We start from the raw sequence: 16,277 nt of genomic DNA, 5'->3' as shown, positions 1-16,277 counted from the left end.
ATGGCTTCCAAGCAAGAAGCAACAATCCCTTTGAGATTTTGGGTGGACAAAGAACAAAACCGTGTAATTTTGGTTGAAGCAAGTGGAGACTTTGTTGATGTTCTCTTTAGTTTCATGACCCTTCCATTAGGAACTATCATAAGGCTTGCCTCAAAGAGCCAACCTCATCAACCACTAGAAATTGGTTGCATCAGTAACTTGTACCACAGTGTGGAAAACTTTAGCACTGATGTTTTTTGGAATCAAATCTGCAAGCAAATGCTGCTTTCTCCTTGCAACCCTCTTGAAGCCTTTTGCCAGAGACTAAAACTGAAGGTAGATGATACTGAGCCCACAAAGTACTTCATGTGTAGCAGTTGTTCAAGGAGCAGTGTTTTGTTGCTGAGTACTTTTGCAGGAGCGAGTTGCTCCTGTGGGAAATTGTTGAGCAAAGAAATGAAGCTGATGGTAGAATCCAAGGAAGAGAGTGGTGGAGAAAATGGTGTTTTTGTTAAAGGTGACGCCATGTTCTTGATCTTTGATGACTTGAGAGTGCTCCCAAGCTCTCCTGGTAACTCTGTTCAACAACTTCTCCAACTTGGATACAAAGACTTCAACAAGATGACAGAAATGTCTCTAAACGTTGGCATGAAGGAGGTAGTGTTAAATTTTGTTCGTTTAATTAACATGGTACATGCGTGGATTGCTTGGTTAAAGGAGATGCAGGAAGAGTGAGAAAAAAAAACAATATTAATATTTCTATACCCGTTTTTATATTTTTTTCATTACTTTTTTTTTTATCTCTCTTTTATTATTATATATACCTATCACATCATTCGGTTTTATTTTCTTGCTTTTACTTCCTACCTCTCACTTTCCTATTCTTAAACAACATGGCTTTAAGATAAGTCAAAGAATTATCACCCAAAAGCAAAATACCCCAAATTTACTGAGGAACAAGGATTTGCCCACATATTTTTCCTCTTATCCCTTTAAGTTTTGGAAGCACAGACAGTTTTTATCAAAATCTCTCTCTCTTTTTTCCTTCCTCTCTATTTTTATCAAAAAAATAAAAAATATATATTTAATTTTTATAATTTTCACTCATGTATAAATTAATTTTATACTTTAAAAATATTTACATTTTAATCTCATAAATATTAAAACGTAAATATTTTTAACTATGAGATCTAACTTGTAAATAAGTGTTAGCTATATAAATTAAATATATATTTTTTTTTTAAATTAATAATTTTTTAAAAAAAATTAAAAATGAGATATTAATTAAAAAATTATAAATTTTTAAGAGACTAAAAATTTATATATATTTAAGTTAAAGATTATCATTTATAATCTAAAATCATACATATTGATAGATTAAACTCTTATTAATTTAGTGAATAGATAGATCAATTAAAAATTTATAATTATAATTAATAAAATGTTAAAAAAATTACATATGACAAATAATTTCTTGTTATTGTTAAAAAAAATTAAATATAATTATTTTTTTCATGGATAAAACATTTAATTGATTAAAAAAATGATATAAAACTAATTAATGATTTTTTGAGCTGATAAAATAAGAATTGCATATAGTATCATGATAGAAAAGTTATAAATTCATTTATGTAATAAAGTTGATCATCTAAAATTTTGAATAACGATAATATTTTAAAGATAGAATTTTTTCTTATGAAATATAAAAGTATTTAAAAAATTTATACAAATTGATACATCATACAAGAAAATATATTATATATAAATTGAGATGATTATGTATTAAAAAATTATAACGAGAATGTTAATACTTTATTTATTTCTCTCCATGTAGAATAAATAAATAGAAGTATAAATTAAAATAAAATTATTTATTATTCGATAATTAAATGTGTTTTGCTGACAAAATTAAGTTATAAAACAAGTCTTTCTTTAATTAAGTTTGGTATCTTGTATTTTTTTAATTTATAATTAGATAAAAAAAGTACAAATTTAGTTTTTACAGTTAACACTTATTTCTATGTTTTAAAAAAATTACATTTTAGTTCTTATACAATTACTTTGTTAAATTTTAATCTCATCTATCATCAATGGTGTTATAATAAATAGGACTTAAATAATAAAATAATTTTATAAAAACTAAAAATATAATTTTTTAATTATAGATACTAATGTATAAATTAATATTAATTGTAGATACTAAATATATACTTTGACCGAGCAAATAATATGTTAGACTCGGAGTTAATCTTCAGCCATGAATATGTACAGAGACAACATATAGGAGTCGTAAGTTTATGCCATTAAAAAAATACTTTAGTGGATTAAAATGATTATTTTGTGATAGAAAGTTCATATATATTGAATTCGAAACATTTGTGTGACTTACACTCACCACTTTATGCGTCTGATAAAGTTCCTTATTTATCTTGTAAAGTTGTGGGTGGGCAGCACATTTTCTTTACTGCAATATTTTGATGGTGGCATAAATTTCCTTGTTTGATGAGTTACAAATTTACAAGCTTAAAAGTTTGTTTATTTTATTCTATTCAGATTTTTAGCATACTAAAGCAAGCATTAAGCTCCAAATCTCCTCTAAGTGATGTATTCTTGGCAAACGGAGAATCTAAGCCATTGTACTCTTTCTCACCAGAGATTATCTCAAATTATTATAGATGTTCTGTAAAACTCAAGATAACAGTGAGCAAATCAAAGAACACGATTCTTTTTGCTGAAGCTGAGGCAGATTTTGTTGATTTTCTATTCAGCTTCCTCACACTACCTCTTGGATCCATTATGCACCTTATGAGTGGCAACTTATCTTTGGGATGCATTGATAGGTTGTACGCAAGTGTGAAGAATCTCAGTCCGTCATGGTTCATAGGGTCATTAGGCACTTCATTGCTGAATCCACGCTGGGCTACTCAATTTGGTTGTAAGAGCCAACCACTATATCTTTCAGAAGAAGCCACTCCTAACTTTTGGTATGGCACTGGAGTAACGAAAAATAATGTGGGTATGGGGTGTATTAGACGTGAAATGATTTCAAAGAGACAAGATATGATACAAGATCCAGTAGCTATGAAACTTTTTGATCCAAGATCTTCTGATGGCGCAAGAGAACATGCTGTGGGATTTGTGAGGAGACCGTGTCTGTTTGTGGTTTGGGATGATCTGAAAGTGACACCAATGACAAGTACTTCTAGCATTTCTTTTCTGCAAAAGCTTAATGTCCCGTTGGATGATTTTGAGGAACATTTGGTGGAAGTTGGGAAGACAAAGGAAGTATGTTAACAATCCACTCTTGAATCTTGACTATATGTTTTTTCATGCTGCCACTATGTTGATATAAGAAAGTTTGATTCATATCAATGGTTTTAGTACCATTTGTTTTAATTTGGTCAAATAATTGGCTATGATGAACTTTGTATAATGCTTCTTATTCATATAAGCGACATTCATTATCTCAATTTTGGTCAGGCATTAAACCTGTTAGGGGCTTCTTTGACATCCAAAGCTGCTTTGACAGAGGGCCTATTCTACCTCCTGAAGAAGCCAAAGGAAGAAAGTGAAGTTTGAACTTTATCCCAAGGGTGATAACTGATAAGGGATGGTGTAAAGCAATTACGTAATATTTTGGAGTGTGTAACAGTTATGTTTAAGTGAATTGGATGGTTGTGTATATTTAATTATCTTTGTTCTAACCTTATAGTCAAACGGTACCATGGAAAAATTATACCTTCATTATATATCACTCGTGAAGTCCTATTAACAAGTCTTTCCACCAGATGATAATGAATCACATGTTTACTGAGTGAAAGGCAACCCATGGGAATCGGACAACAACCACTCTGTAAAACTCTGCTCCTTCCCTCGTTTTCTCCAATCCTAATTCATTGTTTTCATTTTCTTTTCTCGGGTTTAATTTAACAATTCTATGTTATAAACAATTTTTGTTTTTGTCCACAATAAACAATTTTATAATTATTGTGGCTATGAATATTTTGTTGGCCAATGTTTTCTACTATGATCTATACGGTTTACATCACTCTTTTTTTTATTAGTCCCATCCCTTTTTTTACATAATTTTTTAAATCAAAATTTAAAAAATAAAAAATAATGAAAAATTAGGTAATTAACAAAAAAGAGTTGTAACAAGCAGTTATAAAAATATGGTTTGCTTCGACATTATTTAAAAAAAGTGATATTATCGCTACCAATTTCACACGGGAGAGTCCTAATGATATGAACTTCTTTGAAATGCACAATCACAGGGATGTTATTAAATTAAATTAAATTTTTTTAATGGTAAAATTTAAATCATACAAACTCCGATTTCCACTAAAGAATGTTCTGTTCTTGCACTGGCCATTCGTTGTGAAAATTCCAAGAGGCAGAACAACAAGTCAGCATGCGGTGTATTAACTACTGGGACCATCCCAATGATCAAATCATAGCACCGTTTGACTCGCGTAATTGTATAATCCACAATTCTATTTCCTTAATGGCAAAGGTAATAGCCAATATATAAGTCACCGTAGTCTCTCAGAACTATCTACAGCACCATGGAGGAGCCTCTGCTATCGGGTACAATTTCAATTCTTACCCGGGACAACATTTCCCATAAAGTTTCAATTTTTATTGTCGATATCGAATTTTAATTGTGATTTTGATTCTGATTAATTTTTATTTTTTTTGTGGGTTTGAATTAGAGCAAAGAAGTGAATCGGTTGAGAAGGAGAGTGGAAAATGGGGCTCGTATCAGTATGTGGGTCGAACCGGTTCTGTGATTCCTACTGCCTCATTGGCTGGAACTGAGGTGAGTGTGGATGAAATAAGATCTGCAGCTGCTGCTTCTTCTCCAGGTTACTATCCCCCTTCCCTTCATGGGGCTTTGGTTGGCTCACCTGAGCCTGAGCCTACAGGTGGGTGCTCTTGTTGTTCTTGATTTTCATGTCAGTCATGATGATTGATTTTGATCTTTGTGTTTCTGATTCCATTGCTAGGTCATGGAAATGTTGATTCATCTGCATTATTTAAGCCTCCTTTGTTTTAAGGTTATAATATCAATTCTTACACTTTTCAATGAAAATATACGTTTCAATAAGAAAAATATGCATATGGTTCAAATTAATTTTGGCATACATCTCAATAACATTCAACAGTTTAAAACCAATTCTGTCAAAATCAATTTTGTTCAACTTTAAGCCATGCGGCTGTAATGATATGGAAACTTGGAGGGTCCAAAGTTACGATCATTGTACAACTGCAAGGAGGGAATCTGTTTGATTTTCTTTAGCAACAAGTTTTATAATTATAAGGCAAACAGAGAGTTGCTATGTACAGAAGACATATTTTGCCTGTAAGTAAATCTGGGTGTTAAATACATTACTTGTTGCAGAGCAAGCTCTTGTTTATCAAGGTGGATATGGAGGGGAATATGGTCAGCCCGGACCTGAATTCCAGAGGTATAATTACCTAAAACAAATCTATGAAAGATGCGTTTCTCATAAGTTGTCATATTGAAACTAGGTCGTGCATGAAGCTATAATTTTGTCATTTATTGTCTAAAAGAATAATGGTTCTGCTTTTATTCTATGATGGTTTGAACCTTATTTGGCAGAAATTTTATGTTATAAATGAAAAAGAAAAGATTAGAAGTTTGGAGTGTATATATATATATATATATATAAAATAAGTACTGGAAAGCTATAAAAGTTTGGGTCTGCAGTCGTTAATATGAAATTCATCACTTCCTTTTATCAGTATTTATGATACTTTCTCAGATGCATATTTAATAAAGAACAAAAGAGAATGCTTGAGACATATATCTTAGTAGCTATGCTAGCATGCAGTGTTACTCTTATCTTTGATGAATTACTCCATGTCTATGTGGGTTTGGTGATTGGTCTTTCATCTTATTTGGGGGTGAAAGCTCTGAGTTCATATTCTGTATGTGTGGATGGAGAGGAAGTTTTTTGAGGTTGAAAAATGTCCAAACACATTAGATATATATTTAGCTAGTCCTTTCTTAGTATTTAGGTAGAACTCTTGGCTTAAGCTTATGAATAACCTTACAATGATTGATTCAATTTACTATACTAGAGATAATTCTAACATAAAATTTAAAGTTATGAGCGCTTTCAAGGACATAGCTTTTAGAATGATCTGGGGGATCTAACTTAGACTTCATTGTAGAAATTAGAAATGCAGGTATATGGAGTTTAAAATATAAGGGTTGATTTGGGTCTCTTTGATTGAATACAACCTGTAAGGAACCAAGGTATCTTGGCTACTTGAAAATGTGTAGTTAAATATATCTGATCTGGTGGTGGTTTTATATACTGATCACTATTCATGTCGGAAACAAATAGTTGAAATCATATACATAGCATGAAGCAATTGGTTTATTTACTTCATATATTTGCAGTGGCACAGCTGCAATTAATAAAGATAGGTCTACCCCCTTTTTATGTTGAAGAAAATAGCAATAGCTTGAAAGAGTTTGGAAGTGGTTAGAAATTAGCGGGGTTAATCAAGATAAACTTCTAATCATGTTTTGCATTTAAAGTATTACTAGATTGTTTTGTTTTCATTAATAGGTCATGAAATGAATCGGTTACTACTAGAACATAATGTACATGTTTAATTAAAAAACATCTTCCACACCTTAGCTATCTCTAAAATTGTGTGCCCTTCGCTAAAGCATATTATGATATGGATTTCTCAAGTCCAATATTCCTGCTTTGGCAGATAATCTTGTTAACTGAGTGATTCACTTATAGGAAAGGCTTGGATGAAGTAGAGATACGACAATTGCTCATAGATCATGTTGGTCATCATTGCTGTTGGGGTAGTCGTCCTGCTCGAAGATGGAAGATTCATGCAATAGAAGACTGCAATGTTTATATAGGAACTCTGGATACATTTATAGAGGAAAGAGAGATTATAAAAGAGACAGAGCCATACCCTGGTGGCAATGTTGATGGAAAGGATAATGGACCTGAACTTGGTGTTTGGGAATTGGATCTAAGGTCTCAGTTCCCTGTTCTATTTATGCCCTACAAAGAAGTGCGAGAAAAAATTCCTCATTCTGAAGTTCTTGAGAAATGCTCAGGTAAATTATGGATTTGCATTTCCAAGTTTCCCAAATCTAATTTTTACATATATATACTGCTATTTTCTTACTATTTCTTTTTACCTCTCCTAACAAATACCTGGAAATTATTTTCAGTTTGTGCAGGACGAGGAAGTATAGTCTGTGCTACATGCAATGCAGAACAAGAACCTGGATATTATAAGGAAAATCAGATGACTCAATGTCCTACTTGTTATGGAAGGGGTTTGATTGCTCATAGAGATGGTTCTGACACAGTGTGAGTAGTTTGTTTGCTCATATGTATGTAGATTAAGTGAAGCAATAATACATATGCCTTAAGCTCCTATAGATTGATCATGTAGTCAAACATCATTGCTTGTCCTTCTCCTTCAGAGCATTGATTGACAGCTCTATTTTCCTGAGAATGAAATACCGAAAATCAAAAAATTAAATTTTGATTTGGAGCTTGAGTCAAATGTCTTGGCTGCATTGCTTTTTATCAAGGTGCAAGTTTATTCTTGCAATTCACCTATTCAACTTACATTTTCTTGCAGATGTGTGAAATGTAATGGTAAGGGAAAGATTCCTTGCCTGACTTGTGAATCTCGTGGACTAATTAAGTGTGCATTATGTGATGGAAGTGGTTCTCTTCTAGCACGCAAGTTGGCCATTATTAGATGGTATGTCAATCTGCCGGTGTCTAATAATACATTTTATAATTATATACCATGAATAATTGTGAATAGTACAATTGGTCCTTAGTGTACATGCTTCGGTGGTCTCTGGAATAATTTCCCCCAAACTTGCCATACCTTATATGTTTATAATACATTGGAGGAGTTGCTTTAATGAGTACTAGTTTTCAAGGCTCATGTGCTCTTGTAGGTATTATAATTTTTTTGAGGAGTTTATTTATTTGGTTCTGTAATTTTTTATACTCCCATCCATAAAATATGTAATGTTTAAACCAGTTATTGCATTGAAGAAGTCTCTCTAGGGTGAATCGCATCATTTATTACCATGAACTGTTACATGGTTTGTCCATAATTGTGGTTAACATAATATTTGTTAGATTTTATTATTAGTCTATTTTGATCATTTTAAATAAACAGTTTGGGTCTAATAGCAAGATTGTCTTATTCGTATGGGAAGGTAAAACAAATTTACTGTGTTGTAGATTTTTTAACTATCTCTAGAAAGATGTACTAACCGTCTTATTTTCATTGTCCTTGATAAGATTCTGCTTTTATTAGCTCTATGATCCCCCATTTCTTTTATAGGTTTGTTATTTTTGCCAAAATATGAGCGTGTTCTGCCAAATCAAAGGATTTTTCTTTTTTGGGAATATAAACAAGGGAATTTTTTGGGGACGGGTGAGGGGATATATAAAGGAGTTTTAAACATGATAAGTGTAGGTATTAAGTGGGAAGCACAAGTTTAAAGAATATATCTCTACAAATGAAGTAATAAAACAATTTATGTGATTTGAGCATGCTCCAAAAGCTGAAGTTGATTTCCGAGGTTTGAAATAAAATTCTGTATCTCGTGGATGGAATTCGAGAGTATGGATTGATAATTAGAGGTAAAAAAGATGGGACTGTTCAGGTGTATGTTGGTAACACTAGGAAATCTCTGAAACGTTGTTTGATGGGAGCATTATCTAACATCGTTTGAGGTACAGCATAATTTAGCATAGTTGTAGGAAAGGTTCCTATGATGGTTTGAACTTGTTCGAAATAAAGACTCCAATATCCAAGTTTACAGAATCAAAATTCAAAAACACCAAAGATGGTAAAAAGTAGGGGATTATTGACATCATTTGAAATTTTACAAAACCGGATTTGTAGAAAATCAAGTATTTGATAGAGTTGAATGGTATTTATATAACCATGATAAAGACTCTGACTGTTTGAAACTTGCAGTGACACCAAATAGTTCGGGACCAAGGCCTGTTTCATACTATGATGTTTGAGCAGTAGCTCAATCCCGTTTGCAGAGTTGCAATCCGTCATTAGAGTCATTGTAGACTAGATTAAATATCACAAACATACAAAAAATTCAGTATTTTAGTATTAAGCAAGTTCTAATATGTGATCTTTTAAGAGGCTCCTAGTCATACAGTTTCATGTTGTTTTGCTTTATATTGATTTGTTTTGGTGACAATGCTAAACGAGTACGTGCATTTGTGTTTGAGCGCTGTTGTAGGAAGACACTTTCAACTCGGAAAGTAAATGCAACTAGTGGAGCAGCATCAGTGCCAAACGAGGTGTTCCATAGATCCAAAGGGGTTCAATTGTGCAACACTCAGGCTTACCAATGCACACCAGCCTTCTTTGCTGATTCTTTTTTCCTCAACAAATTCTCTTCTGAAGTGATTGCAGAAAGAGCTCAAGTACCTGCCACTGCAAGGGTCATATGTGAGAGGCACACAATCTCAGTTGTGCCGGTAACTCGGGTCACTATGGCTCATCGTCAGCGATCCTTCAGTTTCTATATTATAGGGTATGGCAGAGAGGTGTATTTAAAGGATTACCCCTCTGGATTTTGTTGGGGCTTGTGTCCTTGTTTGGAGTGGTTGAGGTTGTAGTGTTGGAACTTGTTATCCTGGCAGCATTGGGAAGTTGTAGGCTTCATCATTTCTGAGTTCTTTGTTTGTTCAGATTTCTGTGTTTGAGGGTTGTGTGGATGAACTTCATCATATTATCCGTTGGCTTGTAGTTGTATGGATCACAGCCATGAGGTTATATTTTTATGAAATAAGGCTAAATTCAAGTGGAGTGCAAGTGGTGAATTCTTGATGTTACTGTTAATTATTTAAATAAAAGACAATCTGCTCAGTTTTCTTTTAATCATCCATTGGCTTGTTTGGATTACTTTTCTAAGATACCCAAGAATAGTAGTGACACAAACAGCCTTTACAACAATAGTGTACACTATATATTCTTTGGCGGTTTGATGTTATTAAACTTGTCAATTCTTGGTTTGATCGTAAAATTAAGCTTAGGATTATGGTGAAGAAGGAGGTGGAGAGGGGCAGTTGGGGGCACGGGGAGAAGGAGAATTGGTGAATTGGTGAGAGAGATAAGGTGAAGGACGATGCAAATTTTGTTTTAATGAATTTTACGTCATTTTTTACATTTTTTTTTACAAATTTATATTTACTTAAGAAAATTTTAAATCTTGTTACAACAAAAAAGAATTTGAATGAGTTATATATATATATATATATGGACAAGATCTTTTCGCATTAGTGTAAGTTTAAATTTTTTTACATTTAACTTATATCTAACGGGTTATAATTTATTATTTAATTGATTATTAGATGTAAATTAAATAAAAGACTCAAATCAAGTCTAAGAGTTTTTTGACTTGCACTAATTTGAGAAGATCTTTCTTTATATATATATATATATATGGCAAAATCTTCTTATATTGGTGTAAGTCTAAAACTTTTACACCTAATATGAACCTTTCATTTAACTTATATCTAATGGATTATAATTTATTGCTTCACTGACCGTTAAATGTAAATTAAATAAAATGTTCAGATTGGGTGTAAAAGTTTTTAGACTTATACTGGTGTAAGAAGATTCTTCTCCTATATATATATATGTGTGTGCACATTCCTATATTATAAATGTAAATTTTATTTTTTAAAAAAAAATTAAGAGTTATTATTTAGTCATTGACTTTTCCTGCATCAATCATTCAATTTATTTTAAGCTTAATTATGTTTTTGTTTCTATAAATGTAAGTCGTTTTGTGATAAGTCCTTATAAATTTTTTGTTAGGATTTAGTCTCTGAAAAATTTAAAATTTTGGATTTAGTCACTGTCATTAACCTTTTTTTAATTAAGTGCTGAGCTAACTAATGGAAAGCCAACTCTGCACTCTACGTGGCTTTTTCGACCCCAGTCACTTGCCTACCTGGTACCATGCTTGTTGAGGTGGGTTTAGGGTTAGGAAATGAAAAGATAATAAAATAAGCTGAAAAAGAGATGCAAAAACCCTATTCTATAACCTCGCTTTGTTATCTTGTGTTATTAGCAGACAATGAAAAACCCTAATTTCAATATCTTCACGTCTTAATATTCTATTCTCCGCTGACATTGGAAGGAGAAAAGCTGCAAATACTATTTTATGGCAACAAAATCGCGACCTTCAGCATCTTCCTCAACAGTATGAAGCCTTCAAGACAATGTCTATGTGGTTGTGGAGAAATGAAGGTTCTACTAACCTCCAACAGCAAGAACAATCCTTGAAATGGCCTTTTTGGAGATGTTCGAATTAAAAAGTAAGTAATAAATATCCTTCATGAGTATAGTATTATATTGTTCATCCTTTTCAAAAAAAAAATTCTTATATTAGGTGTGTGTGTGATGTGCAATTGAAGGAGTCTTGCAAGTTCTTTAAATGGACTGATGAAGGAGTTTCTGAGGGAGTGAAATGCATATGTTCAAATAAGGTTCCAACAATCATTGAAGACCATTTTTTAGGATTGTAAAGCTAGAAAGGAGACTTTCATGTGAGAAGGAAAAAAGATAGATTTTGTGTTACACAGTTGGAGTTTCATGAGCCATAATTATTTTGTTGTTAATATATACTGCCATGAAAGGCTAACAAATCCTTTATGTGTAATCTGTTTGTGACTACAGTAATATGAAATTGCAGTTTTGCAGTTGTGTAATTGTATTTAGCTATTATAATTTTTAAGTTTTTAGTTATGTATTTCAATGTGCCTTGACTCATGTAACCAGATTTGTCATCAATGAAATATTGTTTTGTTAAGTGTGATATGATTATCTTTAGCAAACTGTGTAATGTTTGGATTGTTTAACTAATTTTAGCTGATTCCAATTGCAATTTTTCTAAGTAGATTCATTGATATTCTGGAAAATAACATTGTATCAGAGAAAAAAAGAAGACAATTGCAATATGCCAATAAATAACATCCATTCCAATCTTAGATTGTTTTGTACATTGTCTAGGACAAAAGTTGTCCAAAATAATATCCAACTGTGCAAAATAACATCCTGTGGTAGAAATACAACCAAAATTACATCCAACTTGCAAAATAATATTCAGTGGCAGAAATACAACAAAAATTACATCCAACTGTGCAAATACAAAATGTGACAGCTAAACATCCAAATTTACATCCAACTATTTTGTACAAAATGTGGCAACAATATGTCCAAAAAAAGGTGGGCCATATTAAAACTAAACTAAGCTAGTTGTATCAGACATTGTAGCAGAGATTGGATTGGCAACCACAAGTTCAGATTGGCTAGCAGTGAGGACTGATGATTGTGATTCTTGTTCAGTGTTTGTTAAACCAAGTTGTGCTCCTCTTAGTCTACATTTTCCTATGCCTCTTCTATCCCTGTTCCAGGGACTTGGTTTGACGCTTCCTATAGGAAAAAATATTCAATATGTTAACCAATGCCAAAGTTATTAATATGAATATCCAAAAAAATTCAAATACTCTCGCTATTAAATCATGAACTTATGTGCTGAACTAACGGGTTTGGACAAGTAGTCCTATTAAGTCCAAACCCTAGACACTTATTGTATTTGTTTTGGGAATATGACCTTCTTAGCCTTACTGGGTTTGGTTCTTCAACAGAATCCCTTCTCCTCCGCTTTTTGGACCTGTCTGGTGTGACACCCTTACTACTTATTATGCCATCAATATAAATATAATATTAATATAATCCAAGCAGTAAGAAAGCCACATGTATGAATTTACATTTGTTCACATTAATAGAAACTAAATATACCATCTGCATCAGTTATCCAAATACGTATATAGCAATCATCTGTCAAAATATACAGTCATCCAGTCATATAAACATATACACATAGCTGATTTACATACAAAATAAAGTGGGGTCACGATATCAGAGACAACAATAACAAAAATGACCTCACAAGCTTTTCCCCTAGACCCATGATTATCAAAAATACCATTTCCTCCAAAAGTTAACAGTACTCTAGGAGTAAATGGAAATGTGAGTCTCATAGGTACCCTAATGGGGATGGGATATGCCCGTGGGCCTGGCCCATTTCTATCTAACAAAAGGTAATAGTGCCAGTATGGGTGAACCGTTGTCGTTCCCAATCGTACGCCCATCTTTCGTCAGGATCATATCTGACCGTGACGCTGAACTGGTATGGTGGTCGGGCCATTTGTGTCCTCACCTACTAAACATATTCACATAGCAACTAAAAGGGTGAGACAAACCCATTTCAACCAAAGTACAGTAGAAAACACGTCAAGATATTTACAATCATTATAGCAATTAGCAACAACTCAACACACAATGTACATGTCATGTATGATTTTGTGCATCACCTAGTTAATTGCTATACTGACACATGCATGTGGGCCCAAACCATTTTCTTTTTCTTTTTCTCTTTCTTTCTTTCTGAGAAGGATCAGGAGTTCACTGTCACCAATCATTCTTGGTCATAACCATCTCATTAGATAGTTTCAAAGATATAGCTCAACTGATTCTGATAATCCATCGGGTTCTGTCAGGATAGTCCGATTTTGCAGTGAGAACCGACAGCACAGGGTTACGAGCCCTGGCCTTTGCCCGACTCAATCACACCCAACTATCCCCAAGACTAACCTGGAGTCTTCCCTAGATTTCGTATACTTCCCATCCAACACCATCATCATTACATGCTTATGATACACGAACCTAATTTCAGTCTTTTAATTAGGTATTAAACATTTCTTTTTAATCAACAACATATATTTCAAAATTCTACCGACAATCCGGCAGAGTTTCCTCTATAATTCAGATATTTCTAAATTTTCTTCTCTCTGCAAAACAGCCAGAAAATTCTAATACACTTCGAATTTTAAACAGAGTCTCACCACCACCACATTTCACAACTTTTCTTTCATTTCAATGGCTCTCAAATACCTTTTTCCAATTATCACCACATTTCAAAATACTCATTTAAAATAATTCTTTAAAATGAATTAAAATCCTTTAAATTATTTAAATATGTATATAGGTATATTTTAAACATATAAAAACTATTAAATAAATTTTGATCAAACCACTTGAAATTAAAGAAGATTTTTTTTTTAATATCTTTATTTCGCAATTCTCCAATTCTTTTCAACTTTCAACAGACCTTCTATATGCTCACTCCACATGAATGACAGTTCATTCCTCAAGTATTTTATGTAATCAATTATTTATACTGAATTCAACAAACAATTATCATAGAAACATCATCACATATAAAATCAATTTCAAAAAGGAATATCAAACAATTGTACACTAAGTATGGAAATAATTATAAATTCCTTCAAATAATTCATATATACATAACAAAGAATAAAACACCCATTTCTCAACGTTTTTCTACTATATCCGTGAAAATAGATATGTCCCCCCTTACCTTGAAGTGTATACCGATTTTTTTTCTCACCAACGACTTCTTTCCACCACTTCTCAAACCACGATCCTAACCAAATAATCACACATAATCATGATCAATGTTAAGAGGCATTAATCACCCAACCCACTACTAGTGAGTTGAAACTATCATTTTCTAATCTTTGCAAAAATGGCTTACAGGTCTTACAATTGTTTTCTATGATGTAAATGGAATACTATAAGCCTAAAGGTGATTAAAAATAATTATTTTTCCTTCATAACACTCTTGGGACAGCACCTCTAGACCAAGAGTTTTAAACCCCCAAATGTATTTTTAACAAAACAAAAAGTACCAAAATTATTTATTATAAAATATAGAAAGATTAAGCTAATTAAAACATAATTTAGAAACAAAATTTTTGGACAAAATCTCACCCTCATGCCACTATTCCAGCACCCAAAAAGAGGGAGAAAATAAAAAATTAATCGGTTCAAAGTGTTCAAAATGATGAAATATAATAAAAATTTAATGAACTTACTTGGAAATTTAAGAGATTAAGACCAAAGATGATCAAAGCTCCTTGGAAGAAAGAAAATAGGGCTTACGGAAGTGAAAGGAAGAAATGGGAAGCTTTAGAGACTAATCCTTACCTTAAATAGTAAAAATAATAATATAATATTAGAATTTTTACTAATTCTTTAGTAATTAATTGAAATAATTAGATAAAAATCCTAAAATTTAAAAATAATCATGAAATATATTAAACATAATTATAAAATAATTTTTGACACTATTGATCCTTTAATTGGTGTCTAAAATTTTTACATGCAATTTCTGCTTGAGCATATAACTAATTTACGTAAAATTAACTAGAAAATTCACAAATGCTCATTAATTACAAAAACATTATTTTTATATTCCAAATAATATTTATAAATAAAATATAATTTTTTTATAATTTTTATTATTATTATTGTTATTTTTAAAATAAAATGTTATTTTTAGCATTATACAACAATTTTAACCAATACAAATTGACACTTTTTGAAACTTAAAAATTTAAAAATTAAAAATTACCAAAAATTTCTTAAAAATATACTTAACAATTTTGTCTAAAGCATCTCATACTAATTCTATCCCAATTTTTTCTAAAAAATCAAGTACTATATTTTAACTTAGAACTATATTAATAAATTATTCGTTTAGCAAAAACGAGGATGTTATATCTGGTCCTTTTTTGTATGAAGGTGGCAAAATGACATCCTCTTGTATTTGTGGCCATCTGTCTTGACTTGTTATTGACCTAATAACATGGTTATAACATCTCATATAAGCTTGCTTATTGTAATATTGGTGAACATAATCCACTGGGTTATCCCCCTTATAGGAGATTGCAGCACAAGTATATCTACATGGATTGTCAACTAAACTCCAAAAGTTACATGAATAGTTATTTGTGTGGAGGTCAACAACAAATTTTTGTGTAAATAAAGAGTATGTGACCTCAAATTTTAACTCCCCAACCCATATAGAAAATCAATTTGCACTAAGTACAACCTAATCCACTTTAACATATTCAAAATAGGTTTTTCTCTAGCTAGCAAAATGGTGTTGTTGAAAGCTTCACATAAGTTATTCATATTTACATCATACCTAGGGTATAAATTAAAACAATGTTTAGACCAACTTTCTTTGGAGATTGCAGACAACCACTCTTAGGCCTTACAATCCATATCTTTGATTTGGCTCATTTTCTCCTCCCAAGCTTCTTGATAAGTTGCTTTAGATGCCTTCATCA

General features: G+C 31.9%; 2 protein-coding genes across 2 annotated transcripts; both read left to right on the top strand.

Annotated features, from left to right (window-relative positions):
- LOC113862421 lies at positions 1-3,558 on the top strand. Its single transcript, XM_027495508.1, has 3 exons — positions 1-636; positions 2,533-3,264; positions 3,460-3,558. The coding sequence occupies exons 1-3, from the start codon at positions 1-3 to the stop codon at positions 3,556-3,558; spliced, it is 1,467 nt and encodes a 488-aa protein (XP_027351309.1).
- Positions 3,559-4,377: 819 nt separating this feature from the next.
- On the top strand, positions 4,378-10,047 carry LOC113862960 (protein SSUH2 homolog). The gene is made up of 7 exons (XM_027496292.1): positions 4,378-4,566; positions 4,692-4,904; positions 5,381-5,447; positions 6,765-7,096; positions 7,214-7,355; positions 7,633-7,758; positions 9,284-10,047. The coding sequence occupies exons 1-7, from the start codon at positions 4,545-4,547 to the stop codon at positions 9,663-9,665; spliced, it is 1,284 nt and encodes a 427-aa protein (XP_027352093.1). The 5' UTR covers positions 4,378-4,544; the 3' UTR covers positions 9,666-10,047.
- The last annotated feature ends 6,230 nt before the right edge of the window (positions 10,048-16,277 follow it).

This window comes from Abrus precatorius, unplaced genomic scaffold (assembly GCF_003935025.1).
Source record: "Abrus precatorius isolate BTA unplaced genomic scaffold, Abrus_2018 Scaffold3, whole genome shotgun sequence".
Classification (NCBI taxonomy): domain Eukaryota; kingdom Viridiplantae; phylum Streptophyta; class Magnoliopsida; order Fabales; family Fabaceae; genus Abrus; species Abrus precatorius.
Note: the sequence above shows the minus strand (reverse complement) of the source record. Positions and strands in the feature narration are given on the sequence as shown.